The sequence below is a fragment of the Falco naumanni genome, chromosome 5, assembly GCF_017639655.2.
Source record: "Falco naumanni isolate bFalNau1 chromosome 5, bFalNau1.pat, whole genome shotgun sequence".
NCBI classification, from domain to species: domain Eukaryota; kingdom Metazoa; phylum Chordata; class Aves; order Falconiformes; family Falconidae; genus Falco; species Falco naumanni.
This window is the reverse complement of record NC_054058.1, coordinates 57266562-57292627: the sequence shown is the minus strand read 5'-3', so window position 1 is coordinate 57292627 and position 26066 is coordinate 57266562. Positions and strand designations below refer to the sequence as shown.

The 26066-nt window shown below is 37.8% G+C and overlaps 1 protein-coding gene across 1 annotated transcript in view; it reads right to left on the bottom strand.

Moving 5' to 3' along the window:
* Positions 1 to 382: 382 nt before the first annotated feature.
* The window catches only part of MYRFL (myelin regulatory factor like), a gene marked incomplete at its 5' end in the record, with an annotated part of 38585 nt that continues 12901 nt past the window's right edge, over positions 383 to 26066 (bottom strand). The window contains 18 exons of the mRNA XM_040595183.1: positions 383 to 577; positions 671 to 745; positions 2747 to 2855; positions 4921 to 4995; positions 5219 to 5306; positions 7574 to 7648; positions 12182 to 12346; positions 12463 to 12509; positions 12629 to 12700; positions 13467 to 13552; positions 14527 to 14590; positions 15176 to 15339; positions 18790 to 18899; positions 19409 to 19517; positions 19926 to 20126; positions 22940 to 23030; positions 23592 to 23702; positions 24936 to 25012. Of these exons, the coding sequence (XP_040451117.1) occupies positions 491 to 577; positions 671 to 745; positions 2747 to 2855; positions 4921 to 4995; positions 5219 to 5306; positions 7574 to 7648; positions 12182 to 12346; positions 12463 to 12509; positions 12629 to 12700; positions 13467 to 13552; positions 14527 to 14590; positions 15176 to 15339; positions 18790 to 18899; positions 19409 to 19517; positions 19926 to 20126; positions 22940 to 23030; positions 23592 to 23702; positions 24936 to 25012 (1806 nt within the window). The remainder of the gene's footprint in view (positions 578 to 670; positions 746 to 2746; positions 2856 to 4920; positions 4996 to 5218; positions 5307 to 7573; positions 7649 to 12181; positions 12347 to 12462; positions 12510 to 12628; positions 12701 to 13466; positions 13553 to 14526; positions 14591 to 15175; positions 15340 to 18789; positions 18900 to 19408; positions 19518 to 19925; positions 20127 to 22939; positions 23031 to 23591; positions 23703 to 24935; positions 25013 to 26066) is intronic.

Genomic DNA, 26066 nt, shown 5'->3' with positions numbered 1-26066 from the left:
TTTGGTTTTGGTTTTGTTAGTGAAAAAAAAAAATAGATTTATATATAAATAAAGGGCAGCAGATACTAGAAGAAGGTACATGCCTGTAGGACAGAAGCAGGTCTCCCGACTGCAAATAACATTGTATTATCTTACCATCTTCTGAGGACTGGAACGTATCCCAGCTCAGCAGAGCTCCTGCCCTTTTGTTCTTGTCTGCTATATGTACAATATCATATAACTTCACTATGATCAATGGGATTATTTTATTTACACACCATATACTCCATTGTCTCATGTCCTTTTAGAAACAGTTCCTGGAAATGAAGGGCTAGAGTTGTTGTCAAACACTTTATTTGTCCCTTTTTTTTAATTTAAAAGTGAAACAAACAAGAAATCGCCATACAACTCAGCAAGAGGTTTAAAAAAATATCCAGGGCCATTCACAAGTCTCTTTCATATCAAGAGCTTCCTTGTCTTCTCCCCAAAGAACAGAATGATCAGCAACATTTTAGTTACACTGCCGATAAAAATAGAAGTAGTAATCAGTAAAAAACATTCCAGCAAAATAAGGATCTGTCGAGCAGCCTGCAAAACCCTGCAGAAGAAAAATAAAGGAGATTCATACAGGATCTTCTCTCAGTTCAAACGCTATTTGTCTTTTGCTGTGTTGCCATTTGAAAAGGCTTACCGGTGCAGCTACACGGAAGTAGTACGCACTGTCATACAATTTAGCTACAGGGAGACTCCAAATATGCTGACGTCCCTAGATGATAAATGAGAGAGAGAGATTAGATAACCTCATTTCACATTAAATCGGAAAGAAGGTTAGGCTCTGGGAACATTTCATTGACAAATGCAGTGCAAATTAATTATGGTAACAAGACTTGATCGCTATAGTCAGAGTATTAAAAGACAAAAGTGCTGACTTTAAACCCTGCAAATGTGGGTTTGCTCTGATCAGCCCTGCACAGGAACCGACAGACATCTGGCTCCCATGACACTCAGCTGGGCTCTGAATAACTGAACTCCCTCTCCAGTTTTTCCAAGCAAATCCCACAATAAACAGGGGTTGTTCCTGATGTGCCAGGTGGCCCGAGAGGTTTAAGGTAGAATAGTAGCAAATGGCAATTTTGCTGATTTTGAAACAGCAGCTTTAGTAGTCCTCAGAAGGCACTGAAAGTTCCTCTGCATACTCTAAAGATATGGGTAATGTCTTCACTCAGTATTTCAAAAATAGATGCAGACAAAACTTAATGCTATTTTTGATTGCAGTGACCTGCCATGTACAAATGAAATAATATATTTTTTATCTGAAAAGTTTATGCTACATTGAATAAAATAAAATTCAGTCCTCACCTCTTTTTAATCTAATGATCCATGGTAACTCTTATTTCATCAGTTTCTAGTGTCTCAGCTCCTTCATCTTTCCCTCCTCCCTTCACTTTCTGACACATTCTCTCTGTTGGAGATGATATGTTCATGTGATACAACTTATGTGAGACTGCTGAGTCCAAATGATTGTTGTCCTGCTCTTTGGAAGGGAATAAGTCTTCCAGTGCCTAGCAAAATCCTCTTGAAAAAAACCCTTAAACTCAGCAGCATTTCTATTCTGAGTCACATCAAACCTGAATGCTCACTGCTGCTGGAGGCTAGTTACCTTTAGTTTTTTCATGTCTTTCAGGTTGACCCAGGAAATCTCTTTGACCAGTTTTAGCAGTCACGGGACATTTCTGCATCGCAAAACTCTCTGGGTCTGACTTAATTTTAGTTCTGTTGGAATTATGGCAGACAGGTCAAAACTCGGACAGTTCTGGCTTTTTGATGGCTTTGCAGCAGTTGCAGAGAAGCCTGCAACTTTTTGCAAAGACATTTGAAAAGTTGATCAGAAAGTCAGCTTAAAGGCAGGGGTATCCCAACTGCTCTAACTGACAAAGCACCAAAAAAAGTCACTTAAAATCAATTAAGAACATACAATGTATAGCACCATAGATCAGAAATCTAAAGAAGAGTCTGAAATTACTTCCAACTTCTGGAGGGTCTTTCCTGCAATGTGTTCAGAAATGCTACTATTCTTGCTTCTACCTTTCCTACCGTTTTAGCCAGAATAAACATTTCCAAGCAATATGGACAAATCGAGGCCTTGAAAGAGTCTTATATTTCCAGAGAATGTGAAGGGAGTTTAAGGCCTTCATCAATTTACTGGAGATGATCAAAAGTTTGCAAGATCCAGTCTCTTAATATTTTTTTACTGGAAAAAGCTTACATGTTTTTACAGCTTTTTTTCCCATTAAGGAAATCCATTTATTGGTAAACTCCTGTTTACACAGGAATAAAGGGGAATATGACCATTGTTTCCAGTGAATTCAAGACTTAAAAAGTGAAATTCATTACCCATAAGACAATAATGGAAGCATAGAGTAAGTAAAAGTTTGAAGGACTCTGTCTCCTAAGGCCCTGGGTGATAAGTACTTCCATTTCTCAAGTATCTCTGGAGATATGATGAGTTATAGTGCTGAGTTAGGCTGAAGCAGATTCAAAACTGTCCTTGCAGAGAGTCACTAGATAGATCTTTATAACACTCAGCAGAAATCTGACCCCCACAAAAACACTGCACTTCATTATGGTCATGCCAAAGCCAGCTATGACTGGCAGACTCAAAGTACCATTTAGATTTCTACTATCTTAATCAAAATCAGAATTTTGTAGCCATTAATTTTATAAAAATTACGCCAACAAGCCAAAGTAATGCTGCAAAAAATCTTACCTGTGTGGTGTCTAGGAAATCCTTCCTACTGTTTTGGATTGAAGAAAAATGGGAGCAATAATTTCCAAATGTGACTTTGCAGAGAAATATAATTAATGGTTCTGTGGTGCTTCAAGAAACAGAGAAAAACAAGGATCTATCCCATTCCTCTTAAATAGAAGAACAATATACATTAATACTATATATATATATATATATATAGGGAGGGAAATCCGAAGAATTGAATTGCAGGGAAATAAAGCAGAGGAGCTCACTTCACTGGCTGATATGGAGAGAAACCTAAGTCACCAACCTCTAACCTGGTCCCATTTCGTTCCATGAATGGAGGATGTTTTACATTTGGAAATCTGCATCATCTTTACAGTTGTTAAGATAAATGTAGAAATGTACACTAAACTTCCTCAAGCCTTAAGCACATTCAAACCAGAAGCTATATACAACTTTTTATAAAAATTAATGGTCATGACATTCTTGAGTTGCATGGCTTCCACCATACATAGGCATAATATACCTATGCCAGAGGGCACCTGGGCATCTAAACACATTTATCAATTTTATGGAAGACAAACTCATAACAAGCCTTAAAACTGGGACCCTATCTAAGTAACTCCCATTTGCCGCTGTACACATGCAAATAGATCATTAAAAAGAAGTAAAAATATCCTAGACTTTGTCTGGGAAAGCAATGGTAAAAACAGAATTTCATTCAGAATTCTTCAACAGCAAGGACCTTGTGGTCATACCTTCTCCAAATTATCCCTAGAGAGAGTTTCCAGCACTTCCTAGCTTACCAGATGGCTTTTCTGAGAAGAGTATAAACAAACAAAAATGGCTTGGACATCCAAAGTAAGTCACATATGGCAATGCAATGGCTAGCAGAAAAAATGAAAGCAGAAGGTGGAGAAAAGGTGACGTGAATATTTACAGTTTATGCTGTGGGGAACAATGAAGTACCCCCCACCAACAAGGTATTATAAGAAACATCAATTTTAAACATGTAATTCATAAATGGCACGTTCTCTGTCCTAGACGTGCTGTTAGTAGCGTGTGTTGGTTTAACTTGATTTTATTCAGCAGGCATACAGGTTTTCCAAATTTTTTAAGTATTTACAGTATCTTACAGTATTTGGACACACCAGTAACCCAGGTATGTTTGGACTTCCGAAGTGTTTTGAGTTTTTTTTTAATTTTGTGTCTTTGTTTAGTGAAAGTATATAGAAAAGGTACATAGTGAAAATCCCCCTCCCCGCAAAACACAAACCAATATCCAAAACAAATTCAGTAACTGCTTCAGTGAAACTGAGTGTCATGTTTAATCCCTACATGGGAGGGCTGTCAGATTATAATGGTATACACTAAAAAACAAATTTTTAGTGGCTGTAGAAAATGAGCAGGCTTCAGGAGTACTGTTACACCTCCTCTTATCTGAAAAAGACAGATGTTTACAAGGATAACATTCAAGATCAAAAGACTGGACCTAAAGACTACCCATAACTTCACAGAGCCCTTTCTTGGAGAGACTGGAGTCATTAAGTGTCACCAGGCAGTGTTTGGCAGCTGTTCTGGGTATCACTGGCCTTTCTCAGAGAAGAGCCCTAAAAGAAAGGGCTTGTTACTTCTGGGAGAACACAATGGAGCTAGGCTTTTACTTGAGGAGAAAACATCTGCTGAGAGGAGTAAGTCTGCTGCTTATTCCTGCTGTAAGTCACAATTTTATGCATTACCAGAGGTTCCTGCACAAGTATTCCCTTTGACAGGGTTTGGCACAACTGGCCAAAAAAGGTGTTCTCTGGAGTTAGTTACGTATGTTCCTTAATAACATTTCTCTACATCAAAAAAAAAAAAATAAATTCAACTCTCTAGGCCAAAGGCCACAATCGTGCTAATATATAAGCACATGTCTACTGAAATGATTATTAAACTGAACCTTAAGGTTACTGGATTTTAATATCCACATCAATGGGTGAAATTGTCATTGGGCTGAAAGTGGTAGTGGGTCTATGCTACAGGAAAGGATCCACTCAGAAGTCTACATCAAGAACTGTTGTACATAGATTTGTCCTACTCCTCTGAATAGGGACAAATTCATGTCACAATAGAAATCAGGCAAGAATTATTATCCAAAAAATGACCCACTGTCTTCTTATGTATGTATTACCATTAGTTGTACTTACTTTATTTCCAGTGAGATTTCTACATCCATGGGTGTGTATTTGTTAACAGGAATAACATAGCTGTAATTTCCAGACCTGAAAAACATGGCATTAATACACATAGGATTTCGAGATGGACAGTATCTTTGCAAAAACATGGAAACTGCATTTAAATTTAAGAAGAAAAAAATAATAAAAGCTAGAAAAAACTCCTGCGTGCTAGAGGAAACTACGTTGAGAAGGAGCCAGCCAGGTAGCTATGACATGTTAATGGTATTTTATTCCACCACAATAAAGCGTAATAAAACAATTTACCTACCTGCACTGTAGATTTTTACCACAATAACGACTGTCAATGCTTTGCTGAGTTTCCAAAATCTGTATGGAACTGATTGTTGTATCAATCCCTAAAAATATTAAGAATAATGTTTTATTCTTGATTATTTCAGAAATCTTAGATAGGAGCATAATAAAATTGCAGTTAATAGAGCTGCATCCACTCCCTTGCTTCCAGTACAGGAGTTGCTGCAGGTCTAGATTAGCACTCAGTAAAAAGCCTCTGGATGATTACTTTCACTCTGCCATTACAGGGGAGATAAGATTCTTGTTTGATTCACAGGGACAAATATCCTAGCCACCTAATATTGTGATATTTTCTTTGGGGCAGATGCTGAAGGCTATTTTGATGGCAGTCCAAGTAGAATACGAAGTGTTTATCTTACTGTACTAGAAGCCATGCTCATGCAAGTAACCATTAATCTGAAAAACATTATCTTTGCTGAGAGAAATAATTTTGAATGCAACAAAACTTGTTGCTAATCCTATGTGCAGGAAAACTACCGAACTCTAATGAATGTTATAATGTCTTCAAAAAATGTTGTCTCAAACTTGAAAAATTTAAGTTTTGTAATATTCTACATACATGATGAAGAGTATAGCCACGATGGTGTGGCTCTTCCCCAAGGCAGATTAGTCCTGTGGGGAGTTAGGCAGCAAGAACCAGTGTGCTAACACAGCAGCACAGCTTCTGCTTTCACAGCTGGCCTAGGAATCACTGCACTGAGCTGCATCCTGAAGAGTGTATTTCTTCTGGATGCACCTAACAGCACCTAGTCAGTGCAGGTCCATCATTAGGACCTGCAGCATCTCAGATCCCTAAACCAGTCCACTCCAGTCTGAACTGTGGAGGGCCCTCAAACAGGGGCTGAACAGGTTTAATCCCCTTGAGTGGACCTAGGCACACCCTGCCAACGGTCTGGGGAAGGCCGAGGTGTGGAGGGAGTGTGTAAGCCATCAGCAGATAGCCAGACTCCAGCTGTTGCCTACAGCATCAAGCTGCTGACAAATTTTGAGTCTTGCAGTGTGGTGCAGAAAGCCCATGGAGGACCTGGTTCAACAGGCCCAAGCCTGCTCTTCACACTGCATGGAGGACACGGGTTTTGTGTTTCTGTTCCTCTGTTCTACAGCAACAGCTCCTACTTTGCAGAGAAACTTGATGACTATAGGCTGACCTGTGCTGTGATTGTAAAACATCTGTGTGGTATATATACTTAACTGTCAGCATGCAAACATCCACAGGTATGCTTAAGGCACAGAGGGAAATTGAGCATGTTCATCTCAAAGAACTAGTACAGAAGAACATTTCCCTATTACACAACATCTCATTACAACATGTATCATAGTAATGCCACAGAGGACCTTTACTGAGGTGTGTAGCCATGTAAAAAAAAAAAAAAAAAGAAAGAAAAAAAAATCAGAAGTGGAATGATTTTTCTCTGATCATCCCTGGGGCATACCCAAGCAGAACCTGTGTTCTATTCCTCACATGGCCTCAGGTAGCAACATGCTTTAAGTGTATGCCAGTGTATAGATGTTTTATCATCCAAATATTGCCTAATGTTTAATGAAATATTTATAAAAAAACCCAAACCTTAAACCAGAGCACCCACATAAACAGAAAAGACAAGGCATAATCCTGCTCATACTGAACAAATGCCAGAGCATGCCATCACCACATACGTAATCAGCAGATACTCATCTTTATGAAGAAGAATCAGTATTTTCAGCCCAGACTGGCTCTGACAGCAGTGTGAAGTCACTAAAAGGGGGGCCCTGAAATCAAGCCAAAAGTCTTGTGTCGAAGAACTTGATTTCATTTCCACTGATGCAGGCAGTGTCAGCATCCCAAGGCAGAGATGCCCCCTTCCAGCAGCTGACGTTTTAATGCATTAGGCCAACTGAACCAAAACCCAAACACTTCCTTTACACTGTATCGTGCATTTCCTGCACACAAATACTACACTCATATCCTTAAGCATTTTGCTGTATTGTTAGCAGTGTTGAGCACCCTACAAGATTTTAGCCCCTATCAAGGAAAATGTCACTTGTCATTTTATTGCATCTGAAACCAAGTTTAAGAACCCTCTAAAGAGGGCAGCCAGAACGTCTATAAAAAAAATAAAAATTAATGAAGATGTAAGAATAAATTGGAATGACAAGAAAATTACAGTGAATCATAGGTATTTAACAGATTCCTGAGTGCTAATTCTCTATAATGATCAGTTATAAATGAAACTTGTCTAAATTCCAGCAGCAGAATTCCAAACCTAAATGTAGCTCTTCAAAGTTATACAAGTAAAATTTCAACAGCTTTGTAAAAAAATATGGGACTTACAGTCATTTCCAAGATCAGGTCTTCCATTAGATTTTTTGACTGGCTCTCGTTCAGGTAACATGTCACTTTTGTTTCCTATGAAAGGATGTAAGTACAAATGTCCCCAAGTTAGGCTTGCATAGTTGTAACAGCAAAATATGAATACAACACCAGAAGATCTTTTGTTAATTATCTCTTGGATAAAGGCATGCATAACCAAAAAGGAAACCTTAAAAATACAAATCACGTCTATTCAGAAGAAGATATATACAGTCAAAAGAAGTCTGTAGATAACAAGAAACAAGTTTTTGAAATTCTACAGGATTTCTAAAACATTTAAAAAAATAGCCTCATACAAAGAATTTCATCCCACACACAGAATATCACCAATTGTTATAATAGAGGGCCAAAGTAAAAATCAACATCCAGTCAGGCTCTTCAGCACAAATCAGATCATAAAGCCACATCTTTCTTACTAGTGAGAAAATGGCATTAGTAAGAATAGACATCTGCCATGCAAACATAGGCCAGGGGAATAACTTAGCTTTTTGCACGTGAGATGTGAGACACTGAGGACTGACCCACATGAGACACAGTACTTCAGAGAGAGAAGGACAAGTAACCAAATTAAAGATATTAATACACAGCTCTAACACCACAATCACCATGTTCACTGATGTCACCTCTGCAATTTCAAACAAAGAACTAGATTGGGAAATATAAGGTGATTATTTTTTTTTTATTATTCTACTAATCTTCTCAGCACTCTTCTAGAAAAGATCTTTTGAATAATCATCATATATTACAACCTGGGGAAGGCAAATGGCCCTTCAAGCCCATGGAAAACTGTTTAAAGATATTCCTGTGCTTTTACACTAATTGTCAGCCAATAATCTGTCCAGAGACATGTTACCAATAAACTGGCACTGAGAAATGTCGATCTTGCCTAAACTAACATGCTTCATCAAATACCGTTTCATCTGTGAAAAAATGGAACCATGTATTTCTAGAATACCAAAATGTTCCATTCCCATGTTTTCCAAAGGAAACATTCTGATGTCAAAATGACTGTTCAGAATAGAAGTCACCATTTCATTTTATAAAAAAATATTTACTAAAGGAAGGATCAAAAAGTATTATTTCATTGAGATTGAAACAAGATGGCTGGATTGACCTTACTGTTCTCTTATTCATTCCTGATTTTGGTTTTCGTTGTAATATCGGAAAATAAGAAAATCCAGACTTTTCTCATGCTAGTAGACTAGGAGCACGGAACAACATTAACAACTGAAATTCAAGGGCCCAGAAGCAATGTAATACAAAATCATCTTTGGGATTTCCATCATTTTTGTGTTTTGTTATGAATTTGTAATACTGCTGACAGTTACTCCTTGAATCCATTTTCTATTTATTTGTTCATCTTACAGATGTACCAGTTCTGTCAACTGAAGTGGTAACCGTTGCATTTAGTAGTCATCTGCTGTCCAATTTCTTTACACTGTTCCACACACCTAGAAAAATGGCTGCTGAACACATGTCATCAGTTATACATGTACAGTAGGTCTTGAGGCAGATCTAAAAATAGCCTATTCGTTCTCTCATTCTCCCTTTTAATTTACAAAGTAGTTGTCACATCTTCCTTTCACTTTGTTCTGTTTTCTCTGAATAGTCTAGGTATGTTAGCAATGCATTAAATGTTCCCTGCCATTTCACATTTTCATTAAAAGAGAACTATTCTGTAGGAAAACTTGTATTGCCTGTTACAGGTAAAAGATTGCTCACTGAAAGAAGGATGTTCTCCCTGTAGATAAAACACTTCACCCATGCAAGCGTTGGCAGGAATATTTATTAAATATTTTGAATTACAAAACATTTAATACTGTGATTTTTTCGCAATGATGGAAGAAAGCATTAAGTGGATATCAGAATTTTGCATAAAAAATAGGATAGAGACAGATTTACTTCACTAAGATTTCAACTATTTAAACTGAGTCAGTATCCAGTCTAGAAATGTACTTTTACTTGTTTTTTTACTCATCATAAAATTACCATTTCATTGTCCTTTAAGCTGATGTAATCCAAATGATATGTAGAAAACTGGACCCTGATGTTATTTTTATTTGGAGCTCAAGTTGCCAGTTAAGAACACCAGGAAACACCAAAAAACACCATAGCAGCCTTCAAGAAATTATGATAAACTTCCACTCTGTCACACACAGTAACTGAGGGCTTTCTCAAAGGCCCATGTGGGGTGTGAAGATCCAATTCAGTAACAAACATAAAAGTATGAGCATTTTACCAGAAAGTAATGGGGACAACCATTATCTGCAGATAAGTTTCAGATAAACTTATTCAATAAATGCAGTATCCTTTTTGCTTCCCTCAAGCACTTTCTGGGTTGTAATTCACAAGTTGTAATATTCTATAAGTAGCATGGAAAAAACCTGCTGAAGAATTCTTGTGGTGGTGGTACCTTGCTATGAATCCGTTAACTACCATCTGAAGACAAAAAACGCAAATGCATGAAGTTGACCAAAATCCAGCAGAAGCCCTCACCAAGTTTATATTGTGAGGGGAGAGACACCAGGGAGAAACAACACTCTAAGAGAAAATAAGGACAGCCCCTGGTTATCAGCGACACTATATGAAGGGGTGAGCAATGAGCACTAATGGCATGGAAGCACAGAGCTGAAAAGGTCCAGATGCTGAAGGGTATTCATTCTCCTCAGCTCCACTGAAATCAATAGAAGTTCAAAAGTCTAAATCCCTCAGGGAAACCAGATCTTAAGACAAATAAAGTATGAGGAAAAAAGGCCACCTTAAGCTAGACTATATAAAGATGTGCTGAAATTTCGTTTAATAAGTTTTGTCTTGCTTATGAATGCTTTTGTTTCTACTTGAACGCTCTTAACAGTGTCCCCAACAAATCCAAACTGTAAGGGATTAGGAGCTACAACAGATGCATTCAGTAGTAGCCTGCACTCACAGAATTCAGGTATCGCATGGTGGAACAGTAAAAGATCTATTAAATATCCTAAATTAGCATTTAATTCAACTGTAATTTCAAACAGATTTATCTTTCCATGGATCAGACTAATCGGCTGATTCTAAAATATCCACTGTTTATCTTGATTATTCCCCACATTTAACTTTTATCTTTTCGTTCTGATAACATTTTCCTTTTCATTTATCTTGGCTACAGCTAGATCAAGCAGCTTGTTGGTTTTCCTTCTGTTTGGATTTCATATTGACATTGTTACCTTCCATCTGGGGATAAATTCAGCTTCATTAAACTTGTGCAGATCTGAAATCTTTCAGTAGCTTGTGTACTGTGCTGATTTTTCACTCTTGGATCCACACTTAATGCTATTTGGAGCATAAGACCTTGAGAAGGTAATGCTTTGTGTTTATTCTTATCTTCCCTTTCCACCTAAATATCAAAAGCAGCCAGCTGGGAATAGAAGCTTTTCATGTTTCATTTTCATCCATCTACGGTTCCCTCATTTGTAAATGAGATTGTCTTTTTAATTAATCAACACTCTTTCAGGCTTCAGAGCAATACAATTCACTTAGGTATGACCTCTTGAAAGCACTGTATTGAGCTGTATCTGCCACAGGGCTTACTGCAGCACTAATCACAAGAACCACAAGCACCACTTACATGCAGTTTGTCTGCAGACAACAGCACTTTGCAGTATAAAGAAAGGCCAGTGGGTGAATCCCACTGAAACAGTTTATGTGTAAGAGTGTCACAGCAACTGGCAATCCCTGCCCTGGCAGACATTTGTACTTCAGAGGCTCAACTGCATCCGTTCCCCAGTTTTGCCTCAACTTGTCAACTGTGGTTGGTGCAAGAATTGTTCCCGAGGCCAAGAAAGGAAGAGTGCGAATGCTGGGTTTAGTAACATTAATGCTTGCTTCCAGACGTTGAGCAAGAGGGATACAGATTCCAACAACGTGTGCATACCTTTACGTAGAAACTCTTTCTTATAAATATTATGAAAGTTGTAAATAATACACCTGCTCATATATTACACACACAACATCTGGCAGACAATATCTGAAAAATAATTCAGTCCAGTAGAAGCAATTTATTTCATAGAGTTCTGCCTTCAAATAACATTTCTCTACTCAGAAACCCTCCCCGAATGAGCAGAGATTTAATTTTAAGTTTTATGTTTTCTGGCAGTTGAATTTCTGTCTCTGCCCACAGAAAAGATGCAATGTCACCACACTGTGATACCACACCATTAAGTGGTTTTGGATTTTTTACATGTTAATTCACCTTCCACTACCCCCAGTCAACTCCTGTCCAACTGTAGCAAAAGGTTAATTAAAGGGATTAGTGACCTTCTGGTTCACATGAAACCATTTACCATGAATGGCTAGGAAGAACAGTGACACCTGACAAAATATCTTAGGACCCAAAATTCTTAAATATAACCAGGCCAGATTTGTCAAAAACATATTGACTGCAGTAATGATTAGTTATACCAGATTTTTTTTAAATCGTCTGGACTAGGTTCTTTTGTAGGAAGCTACCTACCTTTAAAAGATTCTTGCCACTTCCCCCACACTCTTCATATAGTCTTTAAATGGTAAATAAGATAAATTAATGCTTCAACTTACGTTTCTCCTTTGCATTGGTTTTCGTATAACTTAGAGATTTGACTTTTGGTTGATGAATTGGACAACAATAGACCTTGTCACAAGGCAGAATGTCACAGAAATTCACTTCAGGGATCCTGCTGATGGGTTGTGTGCTCTGAGAAATTGTACTTTCCTCCTGCAATGCTAAAGGGAAAAAAAAAGACACAATTCTCACTAGTGTTGTGTGTCTACTTGCATTTTATAATAGCACAGAAATTGAAAGCCTGTTATTTGTATGCAGATGAGCAGAGACACAGTACCTGCTGTAGTGGTAGAGGGAGAGTGTAGAACAGAACTTGAGGTACTGCTGGTGAAGAAAAAGAAAAACAATTAATTAAGAAATGCACATCACAGTTGTGGACCAAAACAGACTGGTCCACTATCTATTACTAATTCTAATTCACTAACACTATTTTAACTACTTGCCTGTACATCGGATGTTTTTCAAAACGTCTGTCATGAATGCTAAGTAAATATAGGGTCGATATTGTCAAAGCACTGTAGAAAGAGAATTATTCTGTAGATTTACATCCATCTCTTATGTAACATAATAAGAATAATACCCTGACAGGTGCCTTGTCCAAATGTAATAATGTAAGATTAACTATCTAACCACTTCCCCATTGGTGGGAAAATTTTCAACTTAATTTAATGGGGGTTAGATCAGATACTTTTATACAGTACTGCATTCATATACTTGCATATATGTACATATACATATACTCATATTCAACACAATTTGTGGTCAGTTTTCCATTGTAAATAGCATCACTAAACCAGTTCAAAGCACTCAGTTCACAGAGAGATTGTAAGACACAGGTTTTTTGACTGGTAACCGAAAATGGCAATCTCAGAAGTGCAGAGCATATTTTCCTTCCCACAAGTCCAATGTCACAAGTTAAACTTTCAGAGTCATAGGATTGCCTATCACATTGGAACAAGTCCAGTTTTATGTCATACAACAGAATCACTCTGTACTTCAGAAACTGTGCTTCAGCACAGAATGATTGCATAAAACATGTAGAGACTCGCAAGTCCAGCTTAGCATCTGTAGCACAAGCCAAGATACATTCAAGGTGCACCATACATTGTGACATGGACAGAGATTAGTTGTGGGTGCACCACATGAATATCTCACTTTTCTAAAAAAATTTCAACTTTACAATATTGCCAGGCATATTTGCTGTTAATTTTAATATATTGTGTTATTTGAGTGAAAAGGGGAAGGGAGAAACAAGTTAACTTGTTGATAATTAATTGTTACCATAGTGCCATAATAGCAATCAAAGCTATTATAGTCACCCGGAAAAACTTCATGGAGCAAGACTCTTTCATCTTGGACAAACAAACCTAGGAAAAATAGAGAAGTTTGGTTAATGTAAGTAAAGTAGCGTAGGAAATACTACACTAGTCTGACTTTAAGTTAACCTTGTTTCTTTCAGAGCAACCATACAAGTCATCTTTATATAATCAACATATACAGAGAAAAATTTAAGTAATGAAAGGCTCCCTAAAACTGAGTGCGCTGTTGATAATCTAGGAACACAAACATTACACAGGAAGAAAGGATGGGTGAAAATAAAAGCTGCTTCTTTTTTTTCCTGCCACTTTTCATACTGTTGAAGTATTTCAAAATCAAATTAAGAACTCAGTAAGCAGTGGCCAGAACTAGAAGATGAGCAGCTTTCAGGATATGCTCAGACCATGTTAAACCACGGCTGCTGTAAATACAGAAGAAAGGCACTTTCCAAACAAGTAGGATGATGTCAACACATATTCCCCAGCTCATTCCATCCCCGTGAAAAGGGGTTTCCTCTTTCTATACCAGGATATGGGCAAGCAGAAGTCATTCACCAATAGCAACGACAACCTAGCCAGGTCTTAACCACCTGAAAGAGCATTATCCAGTACAAGACAGGAGATGCTAACTGCAATCACAGTTGCAGACTCATCCGAGGAAGAAAGTTGAGGAAGAATTATCACTGGGCAGACTTACCAAAACAAAGCCAAAAAAAAAGCCAAACCAAGCATTTCTGTGTAAGGTTGCACTGCACCATGTGAGCAGACTTACAGGCTCAACAATTCTGTCCTCCTTCACACCATTACACAGTATGTATTTACTCTCACTCACATAATGTATAGGCAAGAAGTAGAAGCGTATCATACATATTTTCCATCTTGGTATGATTAGTTTTTAAGCTTCTAGCATGACATTAAATAATTCTGGCTAAATAATTTGATATTTAACATAAAAGCTTTCACCAATATTTCAGCACTTAGAAAAACTCTCACAGGCATATTTCATATAAATTAATTTCACTCACCTTGCTGGATTTTAGTGGGACTGATTTTTTTGATGGCAAAAGACTAGTAGCTCGACTATACCTGCTGTAAGAAACAAGATCTCTTTAACATTCAAATGCTTCAGCAACTAATAAATGAAAAAGAGACATTTTCGATAGGGTGTTAATGTCACTTGCTTTTGCAGTCTTAACATTTAAAAAGAGAAAGGTAGAAGTGTCATCAGATTCATTTTCAAGAACAAAGACCTCCAGTTAACTCATTCAGGTGAATGCTATTAAATGCTGCATTTGATTTCAAAGAAAACTTGGTGAAATGGTTTAGAAATAGGAAATGCTCATCACTGAAGCACTAATGAAGATTCTGTCTTGCGGAAGAAGCTCTGCAGATTCCTCTCAGCAGCAGTTTCCAGGCTCCAGGACTGTAACTGGACATAGTCTACCCTCGCTTTATGCAACTGAAGCAATTACAAAAATGACTGCAATTTAACAGCCATTGCAAACACGAGTTTTTTCAGAGAGCTAAAAAATATGAGACATTTGTATTTTTTGCACAACTTAAATGCTGGAAATTAACTGAACACTACTGTCAAGCAAAATCAGTTTTCACTTCTACCACAAAGACCACTTTACCAACTTCTGTGACAACAGTCAGAGAACATCACAGAGGTACCTGACTTTGCTCTCTTCACTGGCTGTTGACTTTAAACTGCTCATCCGTTTCAGCCTGGCCAGTTTCCTATTCCACTGTTCCAATTCTTCTATTCTGACTTCAAGATTGTTGGTTAGTTTACAAAGCTGCTTTACAGCACCAACATTCTCCATAAAGATCTGATCCTGAGAAGCAAAACAATGGCAAAAATAGATACAGTGTATTCAGCAATCAGATATAACAAGCAGTAATAAGTACAGAATTCACCTATGTAAGGATACTTTGAATATTTAAAATGAAAATATGTGTTACCTCACTGTAAATGCAACGCACTTATGGCTATAGAATCCTTTTACTAGACTGTAAAAATTGCTTAATATTCAATTTGCAGTAAATTGAAAATGAGGACTTGCAGAAAAATACAAAGAAGTTAAATGGCTTTGTAGACCAAGAATTTAAACTATTTTTTACCTTCATACTGTGTTGAATTTTAAACCTTAACACTGCCACAACATGCATCTACTATTTGATTTATAGAACTGCAGCTAAATATAGATTTCAGAACCCCTTTGAAAAATGTACATCCAACCATCTACTGACAGGATTGACTAATCTGGCTCAAACAAGCCAGAGATTCTATTCATGTTGTACGCTTAACGTGAATCACACAGGAATCAGGGAGACAGGGAAAGATCCAAACCAGAGGTCAAGCTGTGACAGCATAATATTTTGTTCTTCTCTTCAACCTCTCCAGCCTATTACAGGAGTTTAATAGGTTCTAATACCATGACCAGCTCCGCAGCTAACACAGTTCAGACACCCTCCATTTACTCCTTCTGAATATTTTAGCCAAGAAAAGCCTTCTATTCTTCTACCTCCTGTTTATTGTCTAGATATCAACCTGCTTCTGGAGAAGCCCTCAGTACAATCATCCAGGTAGTAAGTATTTTTTCATTTCTGAGCCAAAAATGGTTACTGATCCACTGTAGGAGCACAGTGACTGCATATTTTCTCTGCTGTGTTTGAAAGAACAGCTTTCTCATATTAACGTACAACCAGACTGATGCCATTAAACCTTGCATGAAGCTATTACTGCAGTTAATGTTGCTAAGTGCTCCAGTCTAGTTGTCATAGAGAGGGTAAGGCAAAAGCAGAGTTTTGCCTTTTGTGTTGTAAATATCACACACACCTTTCTCTGAAAGGTGACCGCATTCCACAAAAATAGACAGTATTTCGTATAAACAGAACCAGAGCACAGGTATTAGTGGTAAGTTACAAACCTCTCTACTACCAGAAGACCAACAGTGTTTAACTAAAAAGTGACTTCAAAATAACCTCCTGTGCCTAGAACTGTGAAATCATTTCTACATTCACTTATCCTCATGTCAATGATATGTAGCAGCTGCCCTTTCTATTCTCTTCATATCATGCATGAATCTCTTCTAGGTGACTTCAACTAGTCTGAGATGGCTCATCTGGCAAAATGAAGGAATACTTTATTGGGGAAAAAAGGACTGACTAGAGTCTTACTGCCTCACTGATGACAAAGTACTGAGCACAGTGCAGTCAAGAAAAGAAGAAAGATTCTTGTCCCAGAACAGCAAATTTCCACACAGTTGAGATATTTATCTAGAAAGTAGCAGAGTCTGATTCAAATGTGTAATGCAATCAATTAATTTGAAAGAGTTTGACAGGCATGAGACACAACCAAACCAGCCAATATCCTGCTTATCTGGAACTAAACTTGGAATGTGAGATAACAAAGCTCAAGGCCACATCACCTGCCTAACTGAAAGCAAAGATATAAAGTACTATCCATTTACTACTCAACATGATGAGCTATTCTGGAGTTGGGAGCTCCAGACATTTAAAGATGTTCCACCTGGACATCTTATGTTCCAAATTTCTGAATTCTTAAACTGTTAGACACAGATCTCTTCTGCCTGTCACCCCAAAGGTCATAGAACTGACATTCACATGCTCTGCCACAGGTGTAAAGAGGAGAAAGCACAGATTTACCTAACTGCATTAAAACAATGTCAAAGTGTTTGTGAAGTGGTACCAGACTTAGCCAAGTAGTCAAGAAATTGCTAAGCAGCAAATAAGCCCTTGCTGTAACAACTCATTCCTGCTTGGGCCACATTCACAGCAGAATCACGAAGTGTAGGAGGCTTTCTCCATTTGCTGTGTCACATCCCTGGAAGACATCCTGGCAAGCATTGTCCAGATTGTCAAGCTACAGAGGAGCAAGGGAACACAACGGGCCCAAACAGCAGTGCTGTGAGGCACTGTTATAGATGGTATTTTATGTGATATTTCAGCAAAGAGAAATATAAATCAGAAGCTCTATTGTCCAACCTAAAAGTTTTGTCTGAAAAAACCTGACTACTCCAAAGCAGTTTTGTGGGGGCTCAAAAATGCAAATGATGCTGCAGCTGTCACACAATACAACAGGAAGGGCTAGAGGGCAAAATAAACCTAGTGTCACTATCTACCACTGCTCTTCTATGAGCATCTAGAAATCAGCTACAGGCTGGAACCCTGACCAAATACAGCAAATTTGCTAAAACTCTCCTTTTCAATAGTGTCTCTAGAAAGTGCTCTTTCCACAGCTTTATTCAAGGTGTCTAATTCATGCTTCCTTTATATGGAATACAGTCTAGCAGATTTAACCGATGAATTTAATGTACTTGTAGCCTATCAAAAGAAGACAAGTGAACTGCAATATTTCTTATAGATATTTTCTCCAAGTTTGCTAGTGTAAACATGTTTTCTATAGAATAATGAAAGAGCGTGATTATAATGAATACAGGATCGTGTTCATGCCATCACCTAGACAAGTTAAGGTTACTAATCTGTAAAACCTCCCCCTTCCCATTATCAGCTGTAAGCTGGGAAGTAGTTCTTGGCCTGCAGTGAACCAGCGCACTAACAGAGGGGTGGCTCTGAGCAACGTCCTGGACAAGTGCCTCCTGCAGTCACGTGTGACTGGACTTCGTGACTGACAGTCACTTGCAGTCCTATTTCTGCAGCAAATGGAGAGGAGAAGAGAGCACAGGACAATAGACTTTCCAACCTATGAGCATGGTGATACTTTGTGTGACATAAACATTTTATAGTATATGATTTTGAAGCTATAATAAGGATTTCGGATGGCCAAAAAAACCTCCACACAGAGCACACAGTTAGCATTTGTATTTGGTGTGAAGTGATTACACCAGGATTTGAGTAAGGATTTTTTTATTTAACAAATAGAATGCCATCATTCTTAATTCGCTTCTGGAATGCTAATTAACTTAAACACAAAAGAATGTTTTGGAGTCCCACTTGTTGGACCAATGCTATGAATATGGTCCAATCCATCCTTATTCAGCAAAGTTAGAACTTTTCCTTTTCTATTTTATTGTATGTTTATTTATTACTGTAATTAGATTTTAATGTAAATACTTTCTGTCCTTAAAAGATTCAGCTACTTACTAACACCTGGTGGTTCAGTTTTTCTCAATGATTTGCCAAACATTGGTTTTGTACATACATGTGGAGGCCTACAGCTTTCTATAAAGCATAGTGTGTGTTTATTGCTCCATATACAAGAGTCTAAATACACACCTCCACTTTCTATCTCACAACCATACCTTGTCAACCATGAGGAAGTTTTCTATTTTTTCTCCATCGTTACAAGCAACATCTCCAACTTCTCTAACAGCTTCTGGTAAAAGCTCCTTCACTTCCTGGGCTATTATTCCTGTTCACAAGATAACATAAACTAAAGTCAGGAAATACAGTGGCATACCATTGACCATGGGTTTGTGCTTTGAGTTGACCATCCTAAAAGCTACACGTAGGGTCAAACATGACCTAGAAATTTTATGTGGTAGGAAAACCCAGGATTTCACTTCTGGTTTTTTCCATTTCACAGAAAACAATCAGAAACCCTTAGAATTCCCATTTCTCATTTCCCTGTAATAAGAATGAAATTGTTTGTGATCACATAGTTAAATTATTTGTGGTCACATACTTCAGTCTCATTAACCCTCTGGAAAAATAACCTATCTTCAAAAACTGAAACAGAAGTTGGAAAATTACCAGAAATACTTAATTTTGGCATTTTTATGTCACAAGAGATACACAGAAAAGTGTAGGATTGTAGTGTCATAAGAAATGAGGATGAAATAGCAGGGTGTTAAAAGGCATTACAGCACAATGGACAACAGTGGAAGTTAATGAAAAATGGCAACAGAGCTGACTGAATACCTGTTTCGTGGGTATTTTTTATTCCCATAACAGATGCAAATTCAGGCTTGTAGTCATACTCCACCAACCTCATTTGTGTTATTCTTTTCAACTGCTCATTCGTATCAACCTAGTTGGATAAATACCAAGATTAACATGTTGAAACACGAAGAATGTCATGGCATCTAGGACGCCACTGGGACAGCAATAAGCTTAACACAGCCACTTGGCCAATCTTCACATTGAAAAATAGGGACAATCTTCCCATTCCCCATTAGCAGAGTGCTATTTGTATTTGCATTGCCAGTTACCCTTCAGTCTGACAACTCCCATTTACACAGATATCCCCAGCTTCTATGGGCAGCCTCTCCCAAAGTCCACAGGCGACAGCTCCACAGAGCACTCTGGTACATCTGGTTTCTTTAGGCCAGCATCTCAGCACACCCAGGATAAAAAAGCTGCTTCACATGTCACAACAATGATCCACACGTGTGCTGTCGTGCAAACATAAATGCCCTAAATACTCCACATCCCTCACCTCCCGGATATTCTGTTTTGCTCGGCTGTCAGATGGATGCATGACTCTGCCCATAACTTTTGCATTTCCGCAGACAACCAGTGCCTCATCTGGTGCATCTGTGTTAATTCCTACTCGACCATGATAGACTATCGTCTCTGGAACATGTCCTCGCTGCCACAGTACATCACTGTCACTCTCAAATTGCCCTGGGTTAGATGCCTGGAAGAAAAAATTATGTTTATAGTACAGCATAAATGTACTATTGCTTATTCCATTAGAAATTCAGGCAAAATGAAATGCCAGATCTTTAACATTTAAATTGTATTCAAGAGCTCTTCTAATACACCAGCAAAAAAAAACCAGAGTGGAGTCACTTAAGTGTTTCTCCTCACACAGCACTGGCGTCATTGTTTTTCTCCTGAATTCTACTTTACTATCACCTTAAGCTAAACTGTCAACGTCCAAAGCTTTCCAAATTTTAACTTTGACATTATAGCACATAACCATTCTTTATTTACCAGCAAATTTTAGCTGAGGCTGGAAATAAGAAAAGAGCAAACAAGGCACAGATTAAACACATGTGGTTCATAAAATCCCCTGTGATGTTTTAAATTAACTCATGTTAGAAATGTCATGTCAAGGAAAGAGGGTCTTTCAAAAAACACCAATAAAATAACAGTGTGTATAATTAGAAAAGGTATTTGACTTCAATAATTATTTTTTTAACTCTGAATTCAGGCTTTAAAATTTTAGTCTGAATAAAAGTATGATCATGATATAAAGTTCACAATCATTTAAAGAAGCCAGGCTTTCACACAAGTTTGCCATCTACAAGGCTTGGTGCTGTGCACTTACCACTGTGTGTCACAATTAGAGCATGATCTGATAAGTCTGATAACCATTCCCCAGCTGGTAGTTTTGTCATAATATACTTGAGTGTAAAAAGGGCCATCACATGAGTTGCTTTCTCTCACACTGCATTTGCACAGCTTTGCCACTTTAAGGTAGCCAGTGGCTGGCTCATTGTACCCTGCCACTGAAGCCCTCTCCAGATCCCAGGCATCTGGAAAATGACTTTTTCTTTCTTTCCAGCTTTCCTGTTGATATTTTCACCACTTCAAATCATGGCCCCTTGATCCTTCTTTTTACTTTGCCTGGAATAGTGGCCAGGTTTGCAAAATCTCACTCCCTGGATTCCTATTAAAAAACTCCCCCATACACATGAAGGAGCTCTCTTCACTGAAATTTCAAAAGAATCTGTCATTAAAAATGGTAGAAACAAGTAAATTTCTAAATCTTACATAAAAATGTATATCTTACAAGGTAACACTAATTCCAAGGATGAGTCGAATGTGAAAATTCAACAGCTTTCCCAAATTAGTAAAGAGATGGTATTTCTAAGACTGCTAGATGCAGAAAGAGAAATTCAGACAAAATCAGTATTGTGGAAATTAATGGACAAAACCCAAAAATAATTAAATACACAAGGACGATACAAACACAATGCTTCAGTGTCCTGAAGTAAAAGAACCCACAGCAACAGCCAGGATGAAAAAACTTCTCAGCAGGGCAGAAGACTACTGAACTCCAAACATCGCTTTCAAAGCCCTTTCACAGCTCCACCCAGAAAGGAGCTCTAGGCCATACTACCCCCAAAAAAACTAACTAACTGCAGGAAGAGGGTTTATGGCACTAGAGAATACAAAGTTATGGCCTCAGACAAAAAAGGAGCCAGGACTGAAGCCCTCTGAAAGCCCTCATCTTCCTTTGGAAACCTCTGGGCAACACCACACATACTGGGGATTTACACTTCTGCTTTCTCTGAACCCAAATGCTAAACTGGGCTGTAATCATAAGCCCAAGCAGGCAACATGCCACAAAAAAGGACTCAAGCAATGGTCTACAAAAAATGATGCCAGGACTAAAAGCTTTTGACAACCCTGACCTTTCTTTAGGAGCCTCTTCCCAGCCCCACTTAATACACTAGAGTTCTTGGTCTTATTTGAGTCTAAAACGAAATGCTAAGCCTATTCCTCACCAGAAGGCAAGGACTAGAAAAACCCTATGCAAACAAGAAGCAGCTCCTCGATTGGCCCACATGAAAAAGTTCATTGGCCTGCAATCTTCTGGAGGCCCTCACCATCCTTTGCAGCCCCACCACACGGCACCTACGCATTTCCTATCTTTCTAAGCTCTAAACATAATCTTTGCCTTAGAAATAACCGTAACTCCACTATGCCCAGTTCAAATGTTAGCCACCAGCTCTTGGTCACATGAAAAGGGGCCAGGACTGAAAGCTTTTGGCAGCCCTCATCTTCCCTTGCAGACCCCTTGCAACCCCACTCACGCTGGGGCTCTATACTTTCTCTCTCTCATAACCCTAGCCCTCCATAGCTCCTGTTACAATGAGCTCTGGGGTTTTCCTCTCTTCCAAGTCTAACTCTAACTGTAGGCTAAAGCTGAGCACTAAAAGGAAAATTTTATGTGGATCAGGGGACTGAAAAGTAATGGTCACGAGGAAGAGAGACCAATTCTTCCTTTTTCTATTTTAAAACCTTTATTACAACCACCAAATTATGAGCTGGGACACTCTGGAAACACACTGGAAAGGGGCAGCTATGGGTCTTAATCCTCCTAGAGATGCTCAACCTTCTTCCCTTCATTTTTTTACCTTCTCATCCTCCTTTGAAAATGAAGCATCAAGCCAATGAAAGCATTTACCAAATTCCTGGCAAGTGCAGGAAATCATTTCACCTCAAAGAAAAAACAATCTGGAAAAAATCAACATATTTTGTGTTGGAGTTCAGAGCAAGCTTTCTTTTTAAATTCTTCCATAGCTCTCCTTTTAAAATTTTAAAACCCCGATAATTAAAAGATAACAACATAGTCATATAATACGCAACTATATTTTTTTCTCAATCTTTTTGAGTCAATGGAAATTTTTATGTGCAAGAATCCCACCTGCATTGTCTCCTGTGAATATCAAAACAGTAAATACTTTTCACATAACAGCAATATAAATTTCTACCTACCCTCACAATGATCTTTTCAGAGACGTTCGCAGACAGTAGGTAGAATTGGTCCTGAGAGGCAGCATACAGTCCAACTACCAGCATGAAGTATCTAATTTGAAATTGATTTAATCAAGACAATAATTGAAGTAATGTCTTCTCACAGAAAAAATAGTTTTAAATACAACTGCTGTTATTTATACATAAAAAGACAGCCAGAACTTTTTTTCAATGTATTTCTTACAATATGAAAAAGTATTTCCATCAGTCTCAAGTAATATGCCCTTTCAATCTTTACAATCACTGAAAATGAACAAAGATCACAGTAATTTTGACAAATTTAAGTAATGAAGACTCAAAGATGAAAAGCCTTCCCTCTTCAGTAGAAAATTATCATTATTTGGGTTTTTGGCCTCCTGATTTCACCAGTCATCATTCTGGCTATGATTTCCTGAAACGATCTCTAACCAGGAGGATAAGGTATTTTCTTTAATTCTCATATCATTCTGTGACTCTAGAAGGGAGGCCTTTAAGGAGATACCAAGTATCACAGAATTTTAAATAAAATCACAGATCTGGCAACACTGACATTTTTTAAAAACATCAGCTCCATTCTAAAGTAGACCTTCTCTTTTCCACTTTACACACATAGGCCAACTAGCTATAGCAATACCTCTGGTCAGGATTAGGTTTCCCCTTTTTTCTCATATTATTTGCTGTTGTTTCACTGAAATGCAACCTTCCCAGTGTTACTTTAGTTATTTGGTCCCCTGGCAGATCAACTCTAAAATGGAAAAGGAAACAAGATCAGGGAAACAAGCATTTGGAGATCTACCTGGCTCAAGCCAGATTTCCTCAAACTCATTAAAACAGTTCTGAGAAAAACTGACAAATGAAACCAACAGAGGAACCCAAGTAAAACCAGCAGTAACCCTGGTTTATAAAAATGTATTAAAAACACAGTGACTGTGTCAAGCAGATAAACAGGATAAAGCACCAGCAGTGGGAAATTGTTCTTAGTAATAGAAGTCTTGTGTTTCTTGGTCTATTTGTACACAGTCTTGAACATAATAAAACTGTATATGTTCCATACGATGGGTGTTTGTTGCTTGCTAAGGTTAACGTCGCTTATTATTGAATCTGAATTTCCACATTAAAATAAATAAATTCTACTGCTTGTCCTTTTTTTCACCTGCATCTAATTTGCATGTCTGGAAGTATAAAATATACACCTATGTCTCAAATACATTGCAGCACTGCTCCTGTAAGTGACAAATAATATGAATAAAGAGTTTGCATGGAGAAAATCACAGTCCACTAAACAGTCAACATGAAATAGTTTACACGCACTCAGAATCTATTCTTCAGCACACAAAAGGAAGAAAAATGCCATGATAGATGTAATGTAGTGAAAATTGAGCTCTTCTCCCAAGCTCAAAGTTCATTTTTGCAAATTACATTTTGCAGATATTGAAGCCTTCATCCCAGCACTGTCCTGTCAAACTTGACACTTTCTGGTTTAAGGCTTATTTAATTATTTATAGAGAACAGAACAGCTACAACAGAAGAGACTTATGCCAGAAGGACAAACAGTGATTCTGACAGTAAGTTAAAATGCAGAAGAATGGCAGAGAGTTCCAAGCTGCAAGTTTGTTTCTAGCAGAGGCACTCCCCTTAAAAACACTGTAAATACATCTCACGCCTGTGTAGAACAGGAACATTACTGACAATTTTTAAAATAGGCAATGCATCTGCCATACAACTCTAAACACTGTACACAGTGTTGCTATCTGAATATAAATATTTTGGATAAGCATACTTAACACATTCATAAAGCTGCCGAAAAAGACCAAGTACATGTTACTACTGCTATTCTATGTGTGCACCCAAAGTGGAATTTGGGTAAAGATCAGAAAACTGGCTTAGAGCTACTATAAGTTTCCAAGAAACAACTACATCACATTTCAGGCTAATCACGTATTGAAATAAAATGGAATACTTTTCTCAAAATTCTTACTTAACAGGATGGAAAGTTTTTTTGCTTCGATCTGACTGAGACTGTTCAATAGCAACTGTTTGATCTGGAGCTTCCACCTATGAAGAAAAAAGAATTTTCAAAAAATGACAAGAATATCAAATTTTCAAACATATAACATTTGCAATAGAAATTAATAGGCAAACTGTCTGAAACCATGAAAGCTCTCTCATTTCTCATGGCACTACATAGAAATTAATGCAGGAATTGGCTCCTGATCAATTGACATCTGACAGCTAGTCTGAAGACCCAAATCTTTCTTTTGAAAGAAATAAAAAAATAAGAAGTAAAAAAAAAAAAAAAAAAGGAAAAGTCATGCACTAATTTGCAAAAGAAAAAATGCTTTCTGAATCTATACTGTTCATGGCTCATTCTAACCCAAAGCATAAATGTACATATTTAACATGAGAACTGAACCTATGCAAGGTAGTTCCATAAGTTATTTTAATGTAAATTTCTGTAATGGTACCATGCAGCACTTTGCTTCAGATGGGAATGGTGGGGGGGGGTCTGCATTTTTCATTAAGCAAAACTGGTAGTAACTGCCTTTTAAAACAGCTACATGGATTTTTTAAACCACTGAATTTTGGTAGTAAGTAAAAAAACTAGTAAAATCTTTCAGAAAGATTAAAATTTTCTACTACTTCTGTATATGCAAGCTTGAGAACCCATATTGGCTGGGAAGAATTTGGTTCTTAAAATGAAAATGGAAAGCCGGGCAAGAAGAAATGGGGAAATTTTGTTGGTTTTCTGCACATGAACTGTTCAGGAAAAACAGATTTGATTCTTTTTCTTTGCTCTGTGAATTGCTTTTTCAACACATCTTTTTGACCATTGGGTAGACGGGCCACCTACACACCAGCTGACACCCCTGCACTACCCACAGAGGGAACAAAATTTCAGCCAAAGAGAGGGAAGCCACTGAAACCGTGGCAAACAGGCAAACATGACATCTTTCAGCATATATCAGCAAAAGCATCCATCAGACATCACTCTTTTTGCAAAACAGTTCCAAACAGAAGTCACTAGTAACTTAAAAGCATTCTCTTCTGTCAGTTCTTGGTCAAAAATTACTAAGAAAAGAGTTCTTTTCAATTATTTACTTTATTCTAT